Raw genomic sequence first — 17,839 nt, 5'->3', positions numbered from 1 at the left:
CCGAGGTGATGGAAATCACAGTAACAGCCGACACGCTCCAAGCACTGTGGACCAGCATCACAGAGCCTGTCCCCAAATCCCGGGCGACGAAGGTGGCTGGAGAAGCCGTTCAGGGAAGGTCCTGGACTGATACGTCACTCCCCGAGAGTGCGTTCACTTAACAATTTTACTTTAAAGTGGTTATGCTCGTATCCGTCTTATCGATCTTAGATGACAAGTTCCTGGGCCCAAGGCCTCTCTGCAAAACCCCTTTTGTGACTGATGTGCCTTCCAGAATGCCACCTTCAATAAAGTCCCAAATGCTTTGCTTTTGTTGATGGAAAAGATAGCAATGCCAACCTGGCAGCTGGCACAGGAGCACAGACAGGGAGGGAGTAAGGCCAAAAGCCAGAATGAGCATCAGCTTGGGCAGGCGCGCGCGCACACACACACACACACACACACACACACACACACACGTAATGCTTTAAAAAGGTATAAAGTAAAAAACACCACTGCTGGGTTTCAGCTATCTGAGGTGGGATTACAAGCAGAGCTCTGTGCTGCCCTGAGCCCGACTAGGTCGGGCCAGATTTGTGCAAAATAGGCTATTGTGTAATTCGAAAGGAGAGAACAACTTGGCCCCCCCTCAAACCACACACATGCTCGCAACACGGAGCTCTGTCCGCAGAAGGTCCCTGCTGGGCACCCCCACGTCGCGGCACGTGGCCTGCAGGGTAAGGGAAACGGCCAGCAGGAGAGGGGTTTTGAGGTGGCTGGAGAGTGGGGAGTGGGCGGGGCAGGAGTTTATCTCAGTCTGTTCGGAACTGGCCCTGCCACCGGGTTGCGGCCAGTGGGCAGTGGCAGGCCTCCAGCAACCACATGCGTTCCAGAACCACCCCCCCACCTCGGGGAGCACCTGTCCTGACCCCCGGAGCACCTGTTCCGCCCCCGCCCTGGAGCACCTGCCCCGACCGCCCGGGAGCACCTGTCCCGACCTCCTGGGAGCACCTATCCCACCCCCCCCCCCAGGAGCACCTACCCTGTCCCCTGGGAGCACTTGTCCTGACCCCTGGGAGCACCCAACCCACACCCCAGGAGCACCTGCCCTGTCCCCTGGGAGCACCTCCCCTGGCCCCTGGGAGCACCTAACCTACACCCCAGGAGCACCTACCCTGACCCCCGGGGGCACCAGCCCTGTCCCCCCAGGAGCACCTGTCCCGACCTCCTGGGAGCACCTACCCCGACCCCCGGAAGCATCTATCCCACCCCCCAGGAGCACCTGCCCTGTCCCCCTGGGAGCACTTGTCCCGACCCCTTGGGAGCACATACCCCGACCCCCGGGAGCACCTATCCCACCCCCCAGGAGCACCTGCCCTGACCCCTGGGAGCATCTAACCCACACCCCAGGAGCCCCTACCCCGACCCCCGGGAGCACCTATCCCAACCCCCAGGAGCACCTGCCCTGTCCCCCCAGCAGCACCTGTCCCGACCTCCTGGGAGCACCTACCCCGACCCCCGGGGGCATCTATCCCATCCCCCAGGAGCACCTGCCCTGTCCCCCTGGGAGCACTTGTCCTGACCCCTTGGGAGCACATACCCCGACCCCGGGAGCACCTATCCCATCCCCCAGGAGCACCTGCCCTGTCCCCTGGGAGCACCTACCCTGACCCCTGGGAGCACCTAACCCACACCCCAGGAGCACCTACCCTGACCCCCGGGAGCACCTGCCCTGTCCCCACAGGAGCACCTGTCCCGACCTCCGGGAGCATCTACCCTGACCCCTGGGAGCATCTAACCCACACCCCAGGAGCACCTACCCCAACCCCCGGGAGCACCTGCCCTGTCCCCCCAGGAGCACCTGTCCCGACCTCCTGGGAGCACCTACCCCGACCCCCGGGAGCACCAATCCCATCCCCCAGGAGCACCTGCCCTGTCCCCCTGGGAGCACTTGTCCCGACCCCTTGGGAGCACATACCCCGATCCCCGGGAGCACCTATCCCACCCCCCAGGAGCACCTATCCCACCCCCCAGGAGCACCTAACCCACACCCCAGGAGCACCTACCCCGACCCCCGGGAGCACCTATCCCAACCCCCAGGAGCACCTGCCCTGTCCCCCCGGGAGCACCTCTCCCGACCTCCTGGGAGCACCTGCCCTGCCCGCCTGGCCCTGGGCGGCTGAGGCTTCTGTAGCTCAGTGCTGGTGTGTGGCTCCCCTCTAGTGTTTACAGGGCGAAGTGGAGACATCCATTACCCAAAACTCGTCCCCCATGAGTCGGTGACTGACACCTGAGGCAAAATGCTCCCGGACAGAAACAGAGGCAAAGTCACCAAAAAGCCAGAAACGAGCAAAATGCAGGTTAAGAAATGACGCCCTTTAGAGAAGACACCATCACCCCTCCTGCTTCCCTCAGAAAGCACTTCCATCCCAGGCGCTTGGTTCCCCACGGCCTTTGTAACAAATCACCACACACGTAGCGGCTTAAAGCAACACGGATACGTTAGCTCCCAGTTCTGGAGGCCAGGTGCGACCCTGGGCTCTCTGGCTCAACCAAGCTGCGGACAGGGCTGCGCTCCTTCTGGAGCCGACAGAGGCTCCGTTTCCCGGCCTTTTCCAGCCCCCGAATCCACCCGCGCCCCTTGGATGGTGGCCCTTCCTCGGCCTCCAAAGCCGGCCGTGGCCGTTCAAGTCTTCCCCGTGTCGCATGGCTCTGAAACTGACTCTGCCCCCTTCTTCCACTTTCAACGACCCTGGTCCCACTGGATAATCTGGGACAATCTCCCCATCGCAAGGGCAGCTGATGAGCAAAATTAACTGCACACAACCCAACACAGTCAGAGGTTCCCAGGATTCGGACGTGGACATCTTAGGGGACCATTCTGCTGCTGACCGTACCACCACAAGGACACGGTGAAGAGCTGGCTCCCAGCTCACCCACTGACTGTCAAATCCCCACGGGGAACGACCAGCTGTTACGTGATATGAGGACGACCCAGGCCGAGCAGCAGGACGGGGGAAGGCCTGGGCCCCCGTGTCCCCATGGGAGAAAGTCGCACACTCACAGACCAGCGCCTGCCCTGGGCAGCTTCCTCCGCCCAGAGCCCTGCTTTCCTGTCCTGGCATAAAAGGCTCCATCAGTCACCAAACAGAAAAACAAATAGGAGCAAAGGTGCAAAGGTCTCTTCCGGAACCTTCCTAGGAAGACCAAAGAAAGGGGGCAGCCTGGAGGCACTAGAACAGGCCCAAGCGGGACTCCTCCCGCTCACTGCTCTGTGTTGCCTGTCGCTCGCCACCCCTGGTCAGCTGCTGGGATACAGCTGTCAACAGGACAAATGCTCGGGGAGCTGGCAGTTCCCGCAGACCTGAGGCTCACAGCCCGGACCCATCGTGACAGCCGCTCATCGCGGCAGGGGGAGGCAGGCGGGGGGGTGGGGGGGGGCGGTCACTAGAAACGTATGGGGGACATGTCATGGGATGAAGCCCACAGGTGATTCATTACTCCCTTGGCCTTGTCACTGTCAGACTGCTCAGGAGCCAAACGCCCTGAGCCCCGGTCACCTGCCATGTGGCCAGCAGAAACAGGTTCCTCCGCTTTGCCCTCCAAGCCGGATCAACACGGAGCTGGAGCCAGGGAAAAGGCGATGCTATTTAAACACGAGCCAGACACAGGACAACAAGGATCGTTCCCTCCCCCCCCCCCCCCAGCATCTGCTGCTAACACACCTCAAATGAGGCCCCGCCTGCCTCTCGCTTCCCAGAACCGGCTGCCTGCACCACCGTCTTTCGGGGAAGCCCCAGCTTTGCGGTTCAAAGGGCAACGACGTCAGTCCTGCAGGTAGATGGGCTCCGGAACCCGGTCCTTGGGGCACACGGTTTTGGGGGAAGATGGGTCGTCTTCCAGTCTCGTTGTCCAGACAAGACTCCTGCGGGCCGATGGGGCGCCCGGGTGGCTCAGTCGGTTGGGCGTCCGACTTCGCCTCAGGTCATGATCTCACAGTTGGTGGATTCAAGCCCCATGTCAGGCCCTGTGCTGACAGCCCAAAGCCTGGAGCCTGCTTCGGATTCTGTATCTCTCTCTCTCTTTGCTCCTCCCCCCCTCTCACTCTCTTAAAAATCAACAAACAGGGGCGCCTGGGTGGCGCAGTCGGTTAAGCGTCCGACTTCAGCTCAGGTCACGATCTCGCGGTCCATGAGTTCGAGCCCCGCGTCAGGCTCTGGGCTGATGGCTCGGAGCCTGGAGCCTGTTTCCGATTCTGTGTCTCCCTCTCTCTCTCTGCCCCTCCCCCGTTCATGCTCTGTCTCTCTCTGTCCCAAAAATAAATAAAAAAACTTTGAAAAAAAAAAAAATTAAAAAAAAAAAAAATCAACAAACACACAAACAAAAAGACTCCTGCGGGCTGACATAGCCCCTCCTCTCTGTCGACTTCCCTTCAAGTTATGGGATTATTGTAGAGACAAATGTATTCGCCGCATATAGGCCACATTCAGGATTCCCACGGAAAAGACTGTGACCCCAAGATAGGGTGGCTGTGGGCAAGACCTCTGCGTACCAGACGATCAACTTGTATCTCAAGGGAAAGAACCCAGTTTAGGGCATAAGCCCCAGTGCTGGAGGCTCGGACCCACGGCCATACGGGAAAGGACTGGACAAGACGGTCACAGAAACGAAGTGAGGGGGGAGGTGGTGGTCAGCTTAGCTGTGACTTTCCTCCTTTGGCTCTCCAGCTGTCACTTCGATTATCACCGACTCCCTGGAAAACCCCATGGCTTCTGCCTCTCGAGAGAGAGACCATCTGCTTGACAACAAATACCAAAACACAATTTTCCCCCCAAAAGGCTGAGGAAGTAGGGCCTGGGGGGTGGAACTGACCTTAAGGATGAACCAGGATTGAGGAACAAGGAAGGCCTGAACCCAAAATGCAAGGAAAGGTGCAAATCCAGCCCGGAAGGCAACACCCGGCCCAACAGTGGGTTAGTGCACCTGACCTCTACATTCCTGTAAACCGGAATGCACAGAGGTTCTCTGTCCGTGGCAAAGGAAAAGCTAATACCCCACAAGACAAAAAGCAAATCGGGGGGGGGGGGGGCGGGGGGGCTGTATTGACAACATCCCTGAAAAGGAGCAGTTGATCTTGCTTGGGGAAAGCATTCTAGTTACAGAAACTGAAAAGCGAAAGAGTGTAAACTGACACCTGTTAGGGATGCCCTTTGCCCCAATTTCAGAAAGCCAGTGCGTGTCATGACCAGTTTATCAGACTATTGAGTTCAGGGTCACTCAGTGTGGAACGCCGGCACAGAAACCAAAGCGTGCAAGCCAGCGCGGGCACAGGCTCGGGGCGCGCCCCGCTTACGGCGGTTTCTGCAGCAGCCGGTCCAGAAAGACCACGGGGACGACTGTGCCACACTGCAGTCAGGTGGGTCCCTACGGGTGGCTCGTCACCTACGTCAACTTCAAACACCTGGACAGACTCGCCGCCCAAGGCTCCGCGAGAGAAGGGAGAGCCATTCTGCCCGCACGTGGGCTTTGAGTTCTTTCCATTCCGCTCCATACGACTGGAGCTGGCCACCGCGGGGACGTCGCGCTTAGTCTACAAGTGGCCTGACCCTGGTCCTCTCTGAGGACGGCTACGTTCGTTCAGAAGACAGAGTAAAAGCCACGCTTCAGATCAGGTATCGCCAGACAGCTCATCAAAGTGGGTTTATTAGGCACGTAAGAGCCAGTGCCAAAGGACCGAAAACAACCACACTACAGGGGAAGGACAGAGATTTCCTGGACCGTTTCCCTGAGACGCGTGCTTTCCTTTCTGTACATTGTCAGGTCAACATTCTTCCATATCATGCACACACTACAAGGATGTACATACAACGTACATCAATAAACCCCTCCCCGGCCTCTGCTGCTTCTAGCTGGTTTCACAGTCAAGCTGTGAGCCCATCCTCCCCGCACCGTGACACCGAATGAAACTAAGTGGCTACTCTTACAAGAGAGGATTCAGGCCTGGGAAAAACTCTGGGTCCCTCAGCTGTGTGTCGGGGGAGGCCGCCCCGGTCCCTGGAACAGCCTGCAGGGACCCAGCGCCCTGCCGAGTCACAAAGATAAGAGTGGAAATATACCTAAAGGATGAGTTCCGCTCCTGCACGGAGCAGCTCCCCGCCTGGGGGACCGCACACACAACGAATGAAAACACAAAATCAAAATGTTTTTACCAATTTGCTAAATGTGAAAAACCCAAATGATGGTCATTAATAAAATTAAAAAAAAAAAAATAGTAACAGGCACTTGGCACGCTTGAGCTACCGACCGAGCCACCCAGGCACCCCAGGCACTAAGTGCTTTAGATGATCATTGCGGCAGGCTTTTGAGGAAGCCAGTGTTATCTGCATGGTACAGATGGGGAAATGAAGGAACTACGTCAGTGCTCGGTACCAGGGTCGTATTTGAACCCAGCAGTCAGCTTCGGAGGCCACGTTTTCAACCACTGCCCACTCCGCAGGTCGTTTCCGCAAACCCGATGGCCGTCTTCTCAAATGCCGGTACACGAGCCCTGGGGGGCTCCTTCCGGATGAAGGTGGACCGATATTAGCAGCCGGTGGTGACATGGGATCAGTCCCCACTCCACTGCATGTTTATGGATCACTAGGCAGAGTGAACCACGTTGTCTGCAAAAAGAGGGGTCAGGAAGAGGGTGTGCATGTGACCGGCAGGGGACAGTTCCAAGGTGGGAGGCAGTGTTGTGCATAATCGTTTCTGGGGCTAGAGCGCCCCGGGGCCGGAGGCCTCCAGTTCTGCCGGCCCTAGGTGCATGAACTTGGGGGAATTTATTCTCTGAGGCTCAGGGTCCCCATCTGTAAAATGGGGACAACCTCAGTCCTGACTTTATGGGTTTGTTTTTAGGGTTACGTGACGTCATGCATAATAATCAGAAATTATGCGCACGGCAACCATCAACGCTGTAGCCATATTCTGAGCCGCTGCTCACCGTAAACACTCCACAGGCCACCAAGTGCCACAGAAAACATAACGACTGCATTTAGCATACAACTCGCCTCCCAGTACCAACAATGGGCAGCTGTTCTTGAACCCCTCAGTTACTACTACGAGGCAATCCCTACTTTGCAAGTTTTCATGGTTCTTTTTTTTTTTTTTTTTTTTTCAACATTTTTAAATTTATTTTTGGGACAGAGAGAGACAGAGCATGAACGGGGGAGGGGCAGAGAGAGAGGGAGACACAGAATCGGAAACAGGCTCCAGGCTCCGAGCCGTCAGCCCAGAGCCCGACGCGGGGCTCGAACTCACGGACCGCGAGATCGTGACCTGGCTGAAGTCAGACGCTTAACCGACGGCGCCACCCAGGCGCCCCAAGTTTTCATGGTTCTTAAAAACATTCAATAGTCACTAATCAGTTAATGTTAATATTCCTAATGAGGAATTTCTTTTTTTTTTTTTTTAATGTTTATTTATTCTTGAGAGAGAGAGAGACAGAGACAGAGACAGAGCGTAAGCAGGGGAGGGTCAGAGAGAGGGAGACACGGAATCCAAAGCAGGCTCCAGGCTCCAAGCTGTCAGCCCAGAGCCTGACGTGGGGCTCGAACTCACAAACCGCGAGATCATGACCTGAGCCACCCAGCGCCCCTCTAACGAGGAATTTCTTTTTTTTTAATCTTTTTTTTTTTTTTTTTTAATGTTTATTTATTTTTGAGAGAGACAGAGACAGAATGAGAGTGGGTTGGGGCAGAGAGAGAGTGAGACACAGAATCCGAAGCAGGCTCCAGGCTCCGAGCTGTCAGCACAGAGCCTGACGCCGGCCTCGAACTCACGAGCGGTGAGATCATGACCTGAGCCAAAGTTGGAGGCCCCACCGACTGAGCCCCCCAGGCACCCCAGCACATGGCCATTTTTGAGAACCATTTCTCACTTCCCCGATACAAGAACTAGGACCTTCAGGCGGTAAAGAAGTGTCCACAAGACCAGTGCAGGGGGTAGGGGGGGATGGGGGGGTAGCAGCCTCGCTTCTCTTCTCAGCCTCTCTCTCTCCCCCCCTCATGTGAACTTGGTGCGGCAGCAGAGCAAACTTCACGGTGGGGAAAGAGAACATATTATGTCTTTTCTATCTCCGAATAGAACCTGAACTAGACTGTGGCGAACGTATAGCACCAAATTCCGAGTGTGGGAACAACGGGATTTCAAGATTCACTGGCTTCTGGCTCCTTAGGGTATATTTAGCAACCCTAAATTGCCTATTTTTTTTTTCTTTCTCTTTTTTAAGTAAAGAACGAGGGGGAAAGCGCCCAGGCCTAAAGGAAGTGAGTTTCCTGACATGCGGTGCTCACAGCCAGACCACCCGACCCTAAGGCCCAGCAATGCTGAGAGCGCGCGCGCTGTTGGGCTGGAAAGCACACTTCGGGGGGCTGTGGGTGCAAACGGCGGCCCCCTACAAGTTCTCGTTCGCGTGCTCCGACGATCCAGCCAGACAAAGACCGCAAGTTCCCCGGTCCGCCGGCTCCAGACAGGCGGGGACGGAGTCTCCCCGAATTAGGTCCGCTCCCAGCCCGGGGCGCCGGCGCCCGCCGCGGAGGGGGTCCCCAAGGGGCCCCCGCGTGGTCCCGGGGTGCCTCCACGCCGCCCCGCTTCTGCCCGGGCCCCGCTCCTCTTGGGGCTGCGGCCGGACCCCGGCCCCTCCCGGGCCCCGCCGCTGCAGGCCCGGCGCCCCGCGCGCCCTCCCACCCCGTCCCTGCCAAGGGGGCGCCGCCCGGTCCCCCGCGGGCCCCTTGCGCCCCGCCCCCGCGGCCCCCGCCCGGGCCCGATACCCACCCGGGTCGCGCAACGCGGGCCGGAGTCGCACCGGCTCCCGGAGCCGCCGCCGCCGCCGCCGCCGCCGCCGCCGCCGCCGCCGCCGCCAGTGAGGCGCGGCGGGGCGGGGACGCGCGGCGAGGCCCGGCCCCCGGCCCGCCCCCGGCCCAATCCCGCCCGCCCCGGCCCCTAACCCGGCCCCCGGCCCAACCGAGACCCCAACACGGACCCCAACCCGGCCTCGGGCCTAACCCGGCCCCGGATCCAGCAGGGACCTCAAACCGAACCTGGACCCAAGCCCGGCCCAACCCGGCCCGACTCAGGCCCCAACCCGGACCCCACCTGCCCGCTCCCCGACCCCGACCCCGGCCCAACCGGGATCCCAGCCCAGCCCCGGGCCCAACCCGGCTCCCGGACGATCCCCCACCCCCCACCCCGCAACCCCTTGGTCCGACCCGGCCCTTCCCCCGTCGCCTTTCGCCCTCGAGACTCAAGTCCCCTGCGCCAGGCCTCCCCAATTCCGGTCCCGGGGACTCTGCCCCCGACAGCAGCTCCGAGTCCCCCACGCGGGGTGAAGGCAGGACCCCTGGGACGCTCCACGTGCGCGCTCGCCCTCTCCGTTTACAGTTTTCCTATTTTGGGGTAGGAAGGGATCATCACCCACCAAAGTGCCACCGAGCCTCCGTCCTCCGCCGAGGAGTCCGCGCGGCACCTCCGCGGAGGGGACGCTGACACCCCCCCCCCCCCCAGTTATGGGGATGGATGGGTGGACACTAGGCTGGGGTCCCCGGCCCCCCCCCCCACCACCACGGAGAAGCCTGCTCCGGAGCCCCTCGAGCCCCCACCTCCGCCTGCCACTTTCGGGGCGCTTGGCGGTCGCCGGTGCCCGGGGCAGCGGAGTTGCCTGGCTGGACGCTCGTAGACACGGTGGTCGCTTTACAGAACCCGAGCCGGGCGGGACAGAGCTCGGACTCAGAGACGGACAAACCATGTGTGTGTGAGTGTGTGTGTGCACGTATTTCGGTGCTGTGCGCCTCTAGCGCGCTTCGGTGGCACAAAGGCCGCGCCGCCGCGCAGCCAGCGCCAGCCCCGCGCGTGGTCCCCGCCCGCCGGATGTTGACGGCGTCGCCTAGCAACGGGAGATGGCGGAGCCGGGTGGACCGGCCGGCGGGTAAGCGGGGCGAGGGTCGCGGGTCTCGCAGCTCCCCCACGCCTCCCCCTTGCCGTAGCCTCCAGGCTACGTCCCTTCCCCTCACGCCCCCTTCCCCGCACCTGCGCCCCTCCCATCCCCGCTCCGTTGGGCTTTCCAGCCTCCCCCCAACCCCGCCACCCCCAAGCCTCCGTGCCCCTTCCCGTCTCCAATCCCTTTGTCAGCGTCCCCCTCTCTCTGGCCGCTCCGCTCCCTGAACCCCCGTACTTGCTAGCCCCGCAGTAACCATGGCAACAATATGCTTGGCTGTGCCTGCTGAGAGGCCTGGGAGTGGGGGTCTCTGTGGGCCTGGGCCGCCCCACCCCTCCGTCCTGGAAGGGCGGACCCCTCCCCCTCGCCAGGCGGGGGGGGGGGGGGGGTAGGGGGTAGGGGGTGCGGGAAGGGAAGGGTCAGGGTCCCTGTGGCCTGGAAGCCCCTGGGTGACCGTCCTCTGCACACAGGTAGACAGTAGCCACGTAAAGATCTTGCTACCAGCCTCTGTGCTCTCAAGCTTTATTTAAAAGGACAGAAACTATTTTAAAGAATCTGACCTTTGACTTTTGATGCTTCTGTAGTGTTTCATTAAAAAAAAAAAAGTCGAGGGGCGCCTGGGTGGCGCAGTCGGTTAAGCGTCCGACTTCAGCCAGGTCACGATCTCGCGGTCCGTGAGTTCGAGCCCCGCGTCAGGCTCTGGGCTGATGGCTCGGAGCCTGGAGCCTGTTTCCGATTCTGTGTCTCCCTCTCTCTCTGGCCCTCCCCCGTTCATGCTCTGTCTCTCTCTGTCCCAAAAATAAAAATAAAAAACGTTGAAAAAAAAAAAAAAAGTCGATCTATATGAACTGATATGGAAAGAATTCCAAGTTACAGAAAATGAAAAGACTAAATGGAAAACAGTATGTAGAGTGTGATCTCTAAGTGTGTGTGTTTGTGTGTGTGTGCACGCGCGATTAAATGCATAGAAAAGTATTTGAAAGAATATACCCTTAAATCTCTTCTATTACTAGTGGTTCTCTTGAGAAGGGGAGGGAGAGTCCCAGAGGATTTTCACTGTGTCACACACTTCTGGATTAGTCTGACTTTTTGAAAAAATAGGCTTGTATTTTTCATTAGAAGACATAATTTTAGGAATGTAAATGATACGGCACCTGGGTGGCTCTGTGAGATGAGCATCTGACTCCAGCTCAGATCCCGTGGTTTCGTGGGTTCCAGCCCCACATCAGGCTCACTGCTGTCGGTGCAGAGCCTGCTGAAGTTCAGATCCTCTGTCCCCCTCTCTCTGCCCCTCTCCCTTTGTGCTCTCCCCCCAAATAAATATTAAAAAAAGAAAGAATGTAAGTCATGACATTCTTGTACTATGGAAATCATGGAGAAACGAACCAAGGGTCTCTGAATTTGTCCCTTCTGTGCAACATTCTTTTATTTTGTATTTCTTTTCCCCAGTTTTGTCCCAGACACACACACACACACACACACACACACACACATATATATATATATATGCCGCAAATACATATATTCAGGGTGACTTTTCTGTTGTAATCTACTTACGCTGTTCCTTTGATGTTTCCGTAATTATTTTTCATTCATTCGTACAGCGACTCTTTTGTGGCACTCCCTCCCTCCATGTAACAGATATGATCTAGTGCTGGAGTTGGTGACAAAACATCACAAAGTCATGGCCAACAGCCTAGAGGGAAGGCAGATAATGAACAAGTAAATAAGAATATATACAGACACTGGGAGGTAATAAATGCTAAGAAAAAGAACGCTGTTATTGGAAACTTAGACTGTATATCTGCACCCAGGTCTGAGCTAGAAGGCGAATCAACTGCTGAAGGAGAGAAGGGCCAGAATAATGAAGGCGGGGACCAGAGTGTTGAAGGCGACAGGGTAAGGTTCCCTGTGGGGTGGGCTGTGTGTGCTGGGCTTGTAGTCACTGGGAATTAAAGAGTTAAGAGCTGTTCAAGAAGACCGTACAGTGATCTTGTACCTTGCACTAGAACAGACTCCATCCCATCGCAGAGAAACTCGTTTTCCTTCCTTCCCGTTCTTGAGTGTTGGTGGCTAGTCAGGATGCCCCCCACCCCCGTCTCGCACTCAGATCACCCTGAGGTTTTCGGAATTCGGTTTCTATAGCAAAGGACGCAAAGATCACAAACACTGGAGGGAACAGATAAAGTGTGGAGCGTATTCTCTCAGTGACACTCAGACGTGTACAGATGCGATTTTCCCGTCCACATAATTACACAATGAAGAGTAAAACTTCACAGGGCGCCTTATACTGTGTTTCCTGATTTTTTTTTCCCCTGCCACGCATCTATAGATCCCACCAACAGAGAGGAGCAGTGACCAGAACGATGACGAGGCTGTCGATGCCGCAAAGCTTTTTGAAGACGATGAGAAAGTCACAACTGAAAGAGAGACCGAGATTGAGGGAGAGGTCGAAAGTATTGAGGAAGCAGAGACAGAAGAGGAATTTGAATCTGAAGGAGAGTTCGAATCCGATATGGAAGGCACATCACCCGAAGGGAAAGTCAGTTCTACGGATCTGGCTTCTTTATACAAAAGTCCTGCAGAGATGCCCAGAGAGGAAGCGGGCCCCACATACCTGTACGAACATGTGGGCGGGGAAGCTGTTCCCGAAGACAGAGGAGCCCCCGGTCCATCAGAATCCAGAGAACCAGGGGACATCTCCGCACAGCCATCCCTGCAAGCCTTGGGCTTATCCGAGCAAATAGGCCGGGATGCTTCCGGACCCCAGACTAGCACGTCGGTGAGTGGCCCTGAGGTCTGTTTTATGAAAGTGTTTTATTGCCTCTGTGGTCTGTCACCCTGGGTGAAGAACTCAGGGCACGTTATAAAAACACATTGCAATCCCTGTTAGAAATTTCTTAGCAAAGTGAGGTCTTAGGACCCACTGTTGAATGCCAAGAGTTTCTGGACCTTTCTTTGGTGTTCGCCAACCCTAGGTTGGGAACATTTCACGTAAGGGCATCCAGGATTCTGGTCTCCAGAACGGCACTGTCCAGTGAAACTTTTCATGATGATAGAAATGCTCCTTATCTTTGCTGTCCAACATGGTAGCCATCAGTCACATGTGGCTTCAGGGATGGAGGGACTGAATTTTTAATTAGGATTCTAATTAAAGTGATATAGCCACCTGTTGCTAGTGGCTACCATATTGGACAGGGCAATTCTAGGTCATAATGATTATAATGACAATAGTTACTGTCTTTTAATTTTCTTTTCTTCTCTTTATTTCTTTTTATTTTTGTAATATGAAATTTATTGTCAAATTGGTTTCCATACAACACCCAGTGCTCATCCCAACAGGTGCCCTCCTCAATGCCCATCGTCCACTTTCCCCTCCCTCCTACCTCCCATCAACCCTCAGTTTGTTCTCAGTTTTTAAGAGTCTCTTATGGTTTGGCTCCCTCCCTCTCCAACTTTTTTTTTTCCTTCCCCTCCTCCATGGTCTTCTGTTAAGTTTCTCAGGATCCACTTAAGAGCGGAAACATATGGTATCTGTCTTTCTCTGTATGGCTTATTTCACTTAGCATAACACTTTCCAGTTCTATCCACGTTGCAACAAAAGGCCATATTTCATTCTTTCTCATTGCCACGTAGTATTCCATTGTGTATATAAACCACAATTTCTTTATCCATTCATCAGTTGATGGACATTTAGGCTCTTTCCATACTTTGGCTATTGTTGAAAGTGCTGCTATAAACATTGGGGTACAAGTGCCCCTCTGCATCAGCACTCCTGTATCCCTTGGGTAAATTCCTAGCAGTGCTATTGGTGGGTCATAGGGTAGATATATTTTTTAATTTTTGGAGGAACCTCCACACTGTTTTCCAAAGTGGCTGCACCAGTTTGCATTCCCACCAACAGTGCAAGAGGGTTCCCATTTCTCCACATCCTCTCCAGCATCTATAGTCTCCTGATTTGTTAATGATTATCTTTGAGAGAGAGAGAAAGAGAGGGAGAGAGAGAGAGCACAAGGGGGGAAGGGCAGCGGAAGAGGGAGAGACCGAATCTGAAGCAGGCTCCAGGCTCTGAGCTGTCAGCACAGGGCCTGACGCAGGGCTCGAACCCACGAACCTTGAGATCGTGACCTGAGCCAAAGTCGGCCCCTTAACCGACTGAACCACCCAGGTGCCCCTCTTTTTTAAATTTTTGAACAAGCATGGGATTATAGAAAAACTGAATCATGGGGGCATCTGGGTGGCTCAGTCAGTTAGGCGTCCGACTCTTGATCTCAGCTCAAGTCTTGACCTCAGAGTCAGGAGTTCAAGCCCCATGTCGGGCTCCACACTAGGCGTCGAGCTGCTTAAAAAACAAAAGAAAGACAGAAAAAAGGAAAATTGAAGTATTATTAGAAGAACTTTTTATTTTTTTAACCTCGGAGAGTAAGTTGACGATCTGATGCCCCATTGCCTCCAAGTGCTTCTGTGCGTGCCTCCCACGAACAACCAAAATGTAACTATCAAAATCAGGAAATTTCATCACATTACCAAATAATCCTCAGGCCTCACTCACCAGGTGTCCAAATGATGTCTTTTATAACAGAAGTACGTTTCAAATCACATGTGGCTTTTAGCTGTCCCTTCTGTCAGGACTTAATCTTTCCTTGACTTTAATGGCCTTGACACTTTTAAAGATCACCAGCCAGCCACTTTTAAAATGTCCCTCAGTTTGGATATTCCTGGTTTTCCTCTTGATGCAATCTGGGTTATGATCCAATGGAAAGGGTTCACAGATGGATTCTGTGTCCTCCTTGTGTCCTAATAGGTGGCACACAGTCATAGTTTGTCCCATTACCAATGATGTTGGTGTGGATCCCTTGATGAAAAAGTGCCATTCTTCTCCACTGCGAAGTTACCGTTTACCCCTTTGCATGTAAGAAAAATTGGGTGTGGGGGCGCCTGGGTGGCTCAGTTGGTTAAATGTCCAACTCTTAGTTTCGGCTCGGGTCATGATCTCACGGCTAGTGAGTTCAAGCCCCACGTTGGGCTTCAAACTGACAGTGTGGAGCCTGCTTGGGGTTCTCTCTCTCCCCCTCTCTCTCTGTCCCTCCCCTGCTCACTCTCTCTGTCTCTCAAAATAAATTAATTAAATAAAAAGAAAAGAAAAGAAAAATTGTGTGGGAAGGTGCTCTTTTTGTTTAAGATAGGAAAGTGAGTATTTCAAATGAAGAAAAAAAATCACATTACCACCATATTTCTAGGAGTTCATATTTCTCTCAGCAGTGTGTACAGGTCCATCTTTTATCAGATTTATCCCTCACTATTTTGGATTTTTTGATGGTATTTTAAATGTCTTCCAATTGTTTGTTGCTATATTGTATATAGAAACACAACTGATTTTTGTATATTGATCTTATATCCAGCAACATTGCTAAACACCCTGCTACTGAGGGGCAGAGAGAGAGGGGGAGAGAGAGAATCCCAGGCAGACTCTGCTCTGCCAGCACAGAGACAGACCGATGCGGGGCTCCGACCCACAAACCGTGAGGTCATGACCTGAGCCAAAAGTGAGAGTTTGTCACTTAACCGACTGAGCCACCCAAGCGCCCCCAACACCCTTGTTAGTTCTATCGCTTTTTTGTTTTTGTAGAATCCATACAATGCTTCATAAGGATGATCATGTTGTTTGTGAATAAAAGCAGTTTAATCTCTTCCTTTCAAATCTAGATGCCCTTCATATCTTTTTCTTGCCTTCTTACACTGGCCAGAACTTCCAGTACAACACTGAATAGAAATTGTCCCCAATTTGGCCTATGAGAGCCCATTTACGTTGGTCTTTGTGTCCTTCTGATGTACCCACATCATGCTTTTTTTTTAACTGCCGTCATCCTTGGAGAACTTTCTCATTCTCTGGCACAGAACTGCCTGGCCCTAGAATCAGACATTTCTCCAGGAGCCTGGTTTCTTTTCATGGAAAACAGAATTTAGAAGTCAAGATTCAGGTGCCAGGTAATCTCATTGACTGGGATGTCACTATCCCCGGGATCTCTCAGTATCATACACACCACACATGCACACCACACACACACACACACACACACACACACACACACACACAGCTCACACCAACCCTTCTCTAACACCACTCACCCCCAAGTGGGTTCCTCTTGATGTCCTCCCTTTCCATATTCCCATGTCCTTTTTCCAACAATGGGAAGCCGAGCCCCCATTCTCCTTGATGTAGTTATTAATTTGATCAGCCCCCCGGGTGTAACCCTCACTGCCTTTCTCCACCCTCCAGTGGACCCTTCTCACCCCACCTGAACTGCGACACCCCACACTGGGACGCCCCAGTCACCCTCGTCACTGTGGGGCCAACCCCGCCCAGGCGGGCCCCAGGATGTTTGGGCTCTGACTCTGTGCCAGGCTATCATCTGTGGGGACTCCTGTCTCCAGGCCCAGGCCTGTCACCTGTGCGGTGATGACCCCCCCACAGGGACGGTCTCTGGAACCAGCCCTCCTCACCCCACATTAGGCCAGCCCCACCTGCTGGCTTCAGGTTTGAGTTGTTCTGGAAGGAAAGCAAGGAGCAGGGTTACATTCCTCTATCTTCGACTCTGGGCTGGACGCGCCTACACCCTTGACGTTGCTGTCTCAGTGAATCTGACAACAACCCTGTGGGGCAGGAACTATGATTACTGTACAGATGAGGGAACAGGCGGACAGACTTCCCTGCCCAGAGTCGCACAGCTGTGATGGTTGGTCTCGATGCAAAGCCACCGTTCTGAACCGCAAAGCAAAGATCCTGCCCCACCTGATGAACCCTAGAGAGTTAATAGCTTTGGAGAATAACATGGTTTGATGCCCACTAATTAAACTCAGAAGAGCAAGTGTCTCCACCTCGTAAGATGTCCAGAAGATGGGAAGTGTGGGCCACTTGGTGATGTGAGCTGTAAACTCAGCGTGCGTCCGTGGGTCTAGTTTCTAGAAAACGCACAGGGAAACAGTTTCCAAGTGTGATCAGCCAGAAGGGCAGAGACAAACCTGAGAGGGAGCCCGATTTTCCTTCCTCTCAACTGGTGCTCAGTCTTTAGAAGGAAGAGGAATTGCGGGGAGGGAGCTGCCAAGTGCATCGACCTCTGGATGCCTCGTTGAATTCTCAGGGGGAGAAGCCTTTTCTGGACACCGCAGAGGTGGGCTTTTGACTCTGGGCCCCCATTACTGTCATTACGGTTCTGGACGCCTCGGGGGTGGTTTCTAGAATCGGCATCATCTGAGGAAGTATTAGAAAAAGCACGAGCTGGGGGTTGAGGCGTCCCAAGTCTGCACCTGCCCTTGGCCGACTGTGGGAACTTGAGGCAAGGTCCTTAGTTGCTGTGAGGCTGCTTCCTCCCCACCCCCCCCCCCCCGCCCTTCCTCCCACCACCAGATAACAGAAGTGACTCCTATCACCTCCTCAAGGGGTGTTGTGCGGGGTCATTGTTGTTACCAATACCCACCAGTTCAGCACCAGCAATAATTATCATCAACAGTAATATAATTGCAAGAGTTATCTTTTAAAGCTAAAACGGAGGCAGGCATTTTTATCGAGAGAAGATGTTTTCTTTTCTTCTTTTAAAAATTAATTTATTGGGGTGCCTGGGTGGCGTAGTCGGTTAAGCGTCCGACTTCAGCCAGGTCACGATCTCGCGGTCCGTGAGTTCGAGCCCCGCGTCAGGCTCTGGGCTGATGGCTCAGAGCCTGGAGCCTGTTTCCGATTCTGTGTCTCCCTCTCTCTCTGCCCCTCCCCCGTTCATGCTCAGTCTCTCTCTGTCCCAAAAATAAATTAAAAACGTTGAAAAAAAAAATTAAAAAAAAAAAAATAAATAAATAAAAATTAATTTATTTTTTAATTTACATCCAAGTTAG

At 54.4% G+C, this 17,839-nt stretch overlaps 2 protein-coding genes across 5 annotated transcripts in view; one reads left to right on the top strand and one right to left on the bottom strand.

The window, feature by feature from the left end:
• Nucleotides 1-9,744, bottom strand: part of TBC1D16 (TBC1 domain family member 16) — a 77,359-nt gene extending 67,615 nt beyond the window's left edge. For 2 of the 3 annotated variants that reach the window (XM_058705510.1, XM_058705512.1), the window contains exon 1: nucleotides 9,618-9,744. The gene's annotated coding sequence lies outside the window, so the exon portion shown is untranslated. Of the gene's footprint in view, nucleotides 1-8,793; nucleotides 8,886-9,617 lie in introns of those variants that run through there. The other variant, XM_058705511.1, reaches the window with a different exon arrangement.
• A 111-nt stretch (nucleotides 9,745-9,855) lies between these two features.
• The window catches only part of CCDC40 (coiled-coil domain containing 40), a 43,721-nt gene continuing 35,737 nt past the window's right edge, over nucleotides 9,856-17,839 (top strand). The window contains exons 1-3 of one of the 2 annotated variants that reach the window (XM_058705507.1): nucleotides 9,856-9,943; nucleotides 11,767-11,851; nucleotides 12,285-12,734. In XM_058705507.1, coding sequence (XP_058561490.1) covers nucleotides 9,915-9,943; nucleotides 11,767-11,851; nucleotides 12,285-12,734 — 564 coding nt within the window. In that variant the 5' untranslated portion in view covers nucleotides 9,856-9,914. Of the gene's footprint in view, nucleotides 9,944-10,783; nucleotides 10,855-11,766; nucleotides 11,852-12,284; nucleotides 12,735-17,839 lie in introns of those variants that run through there. The other variant, XM_058705508.1, reaches the window with a different exon arrangement.

The sequence above is a fragment of the Neofelis nebulosa genome, chromosome 16 (assembly GCF_028018385.1).
Source record: "Neofelis nebulosa isolate mNeoNeb1 chromosome 16, mNeoNeb1.pri, whole genome shotgun sequence".
Lineage (NCBI taxonomy): Eukaryota > Metazoa > Chordata > Mammalia > Carnivora > Felidae > Neofelis > Neofelis nebulosa.
This window is presented reverse-complemented; position numbering and strand designations above follow the sequence as displayed.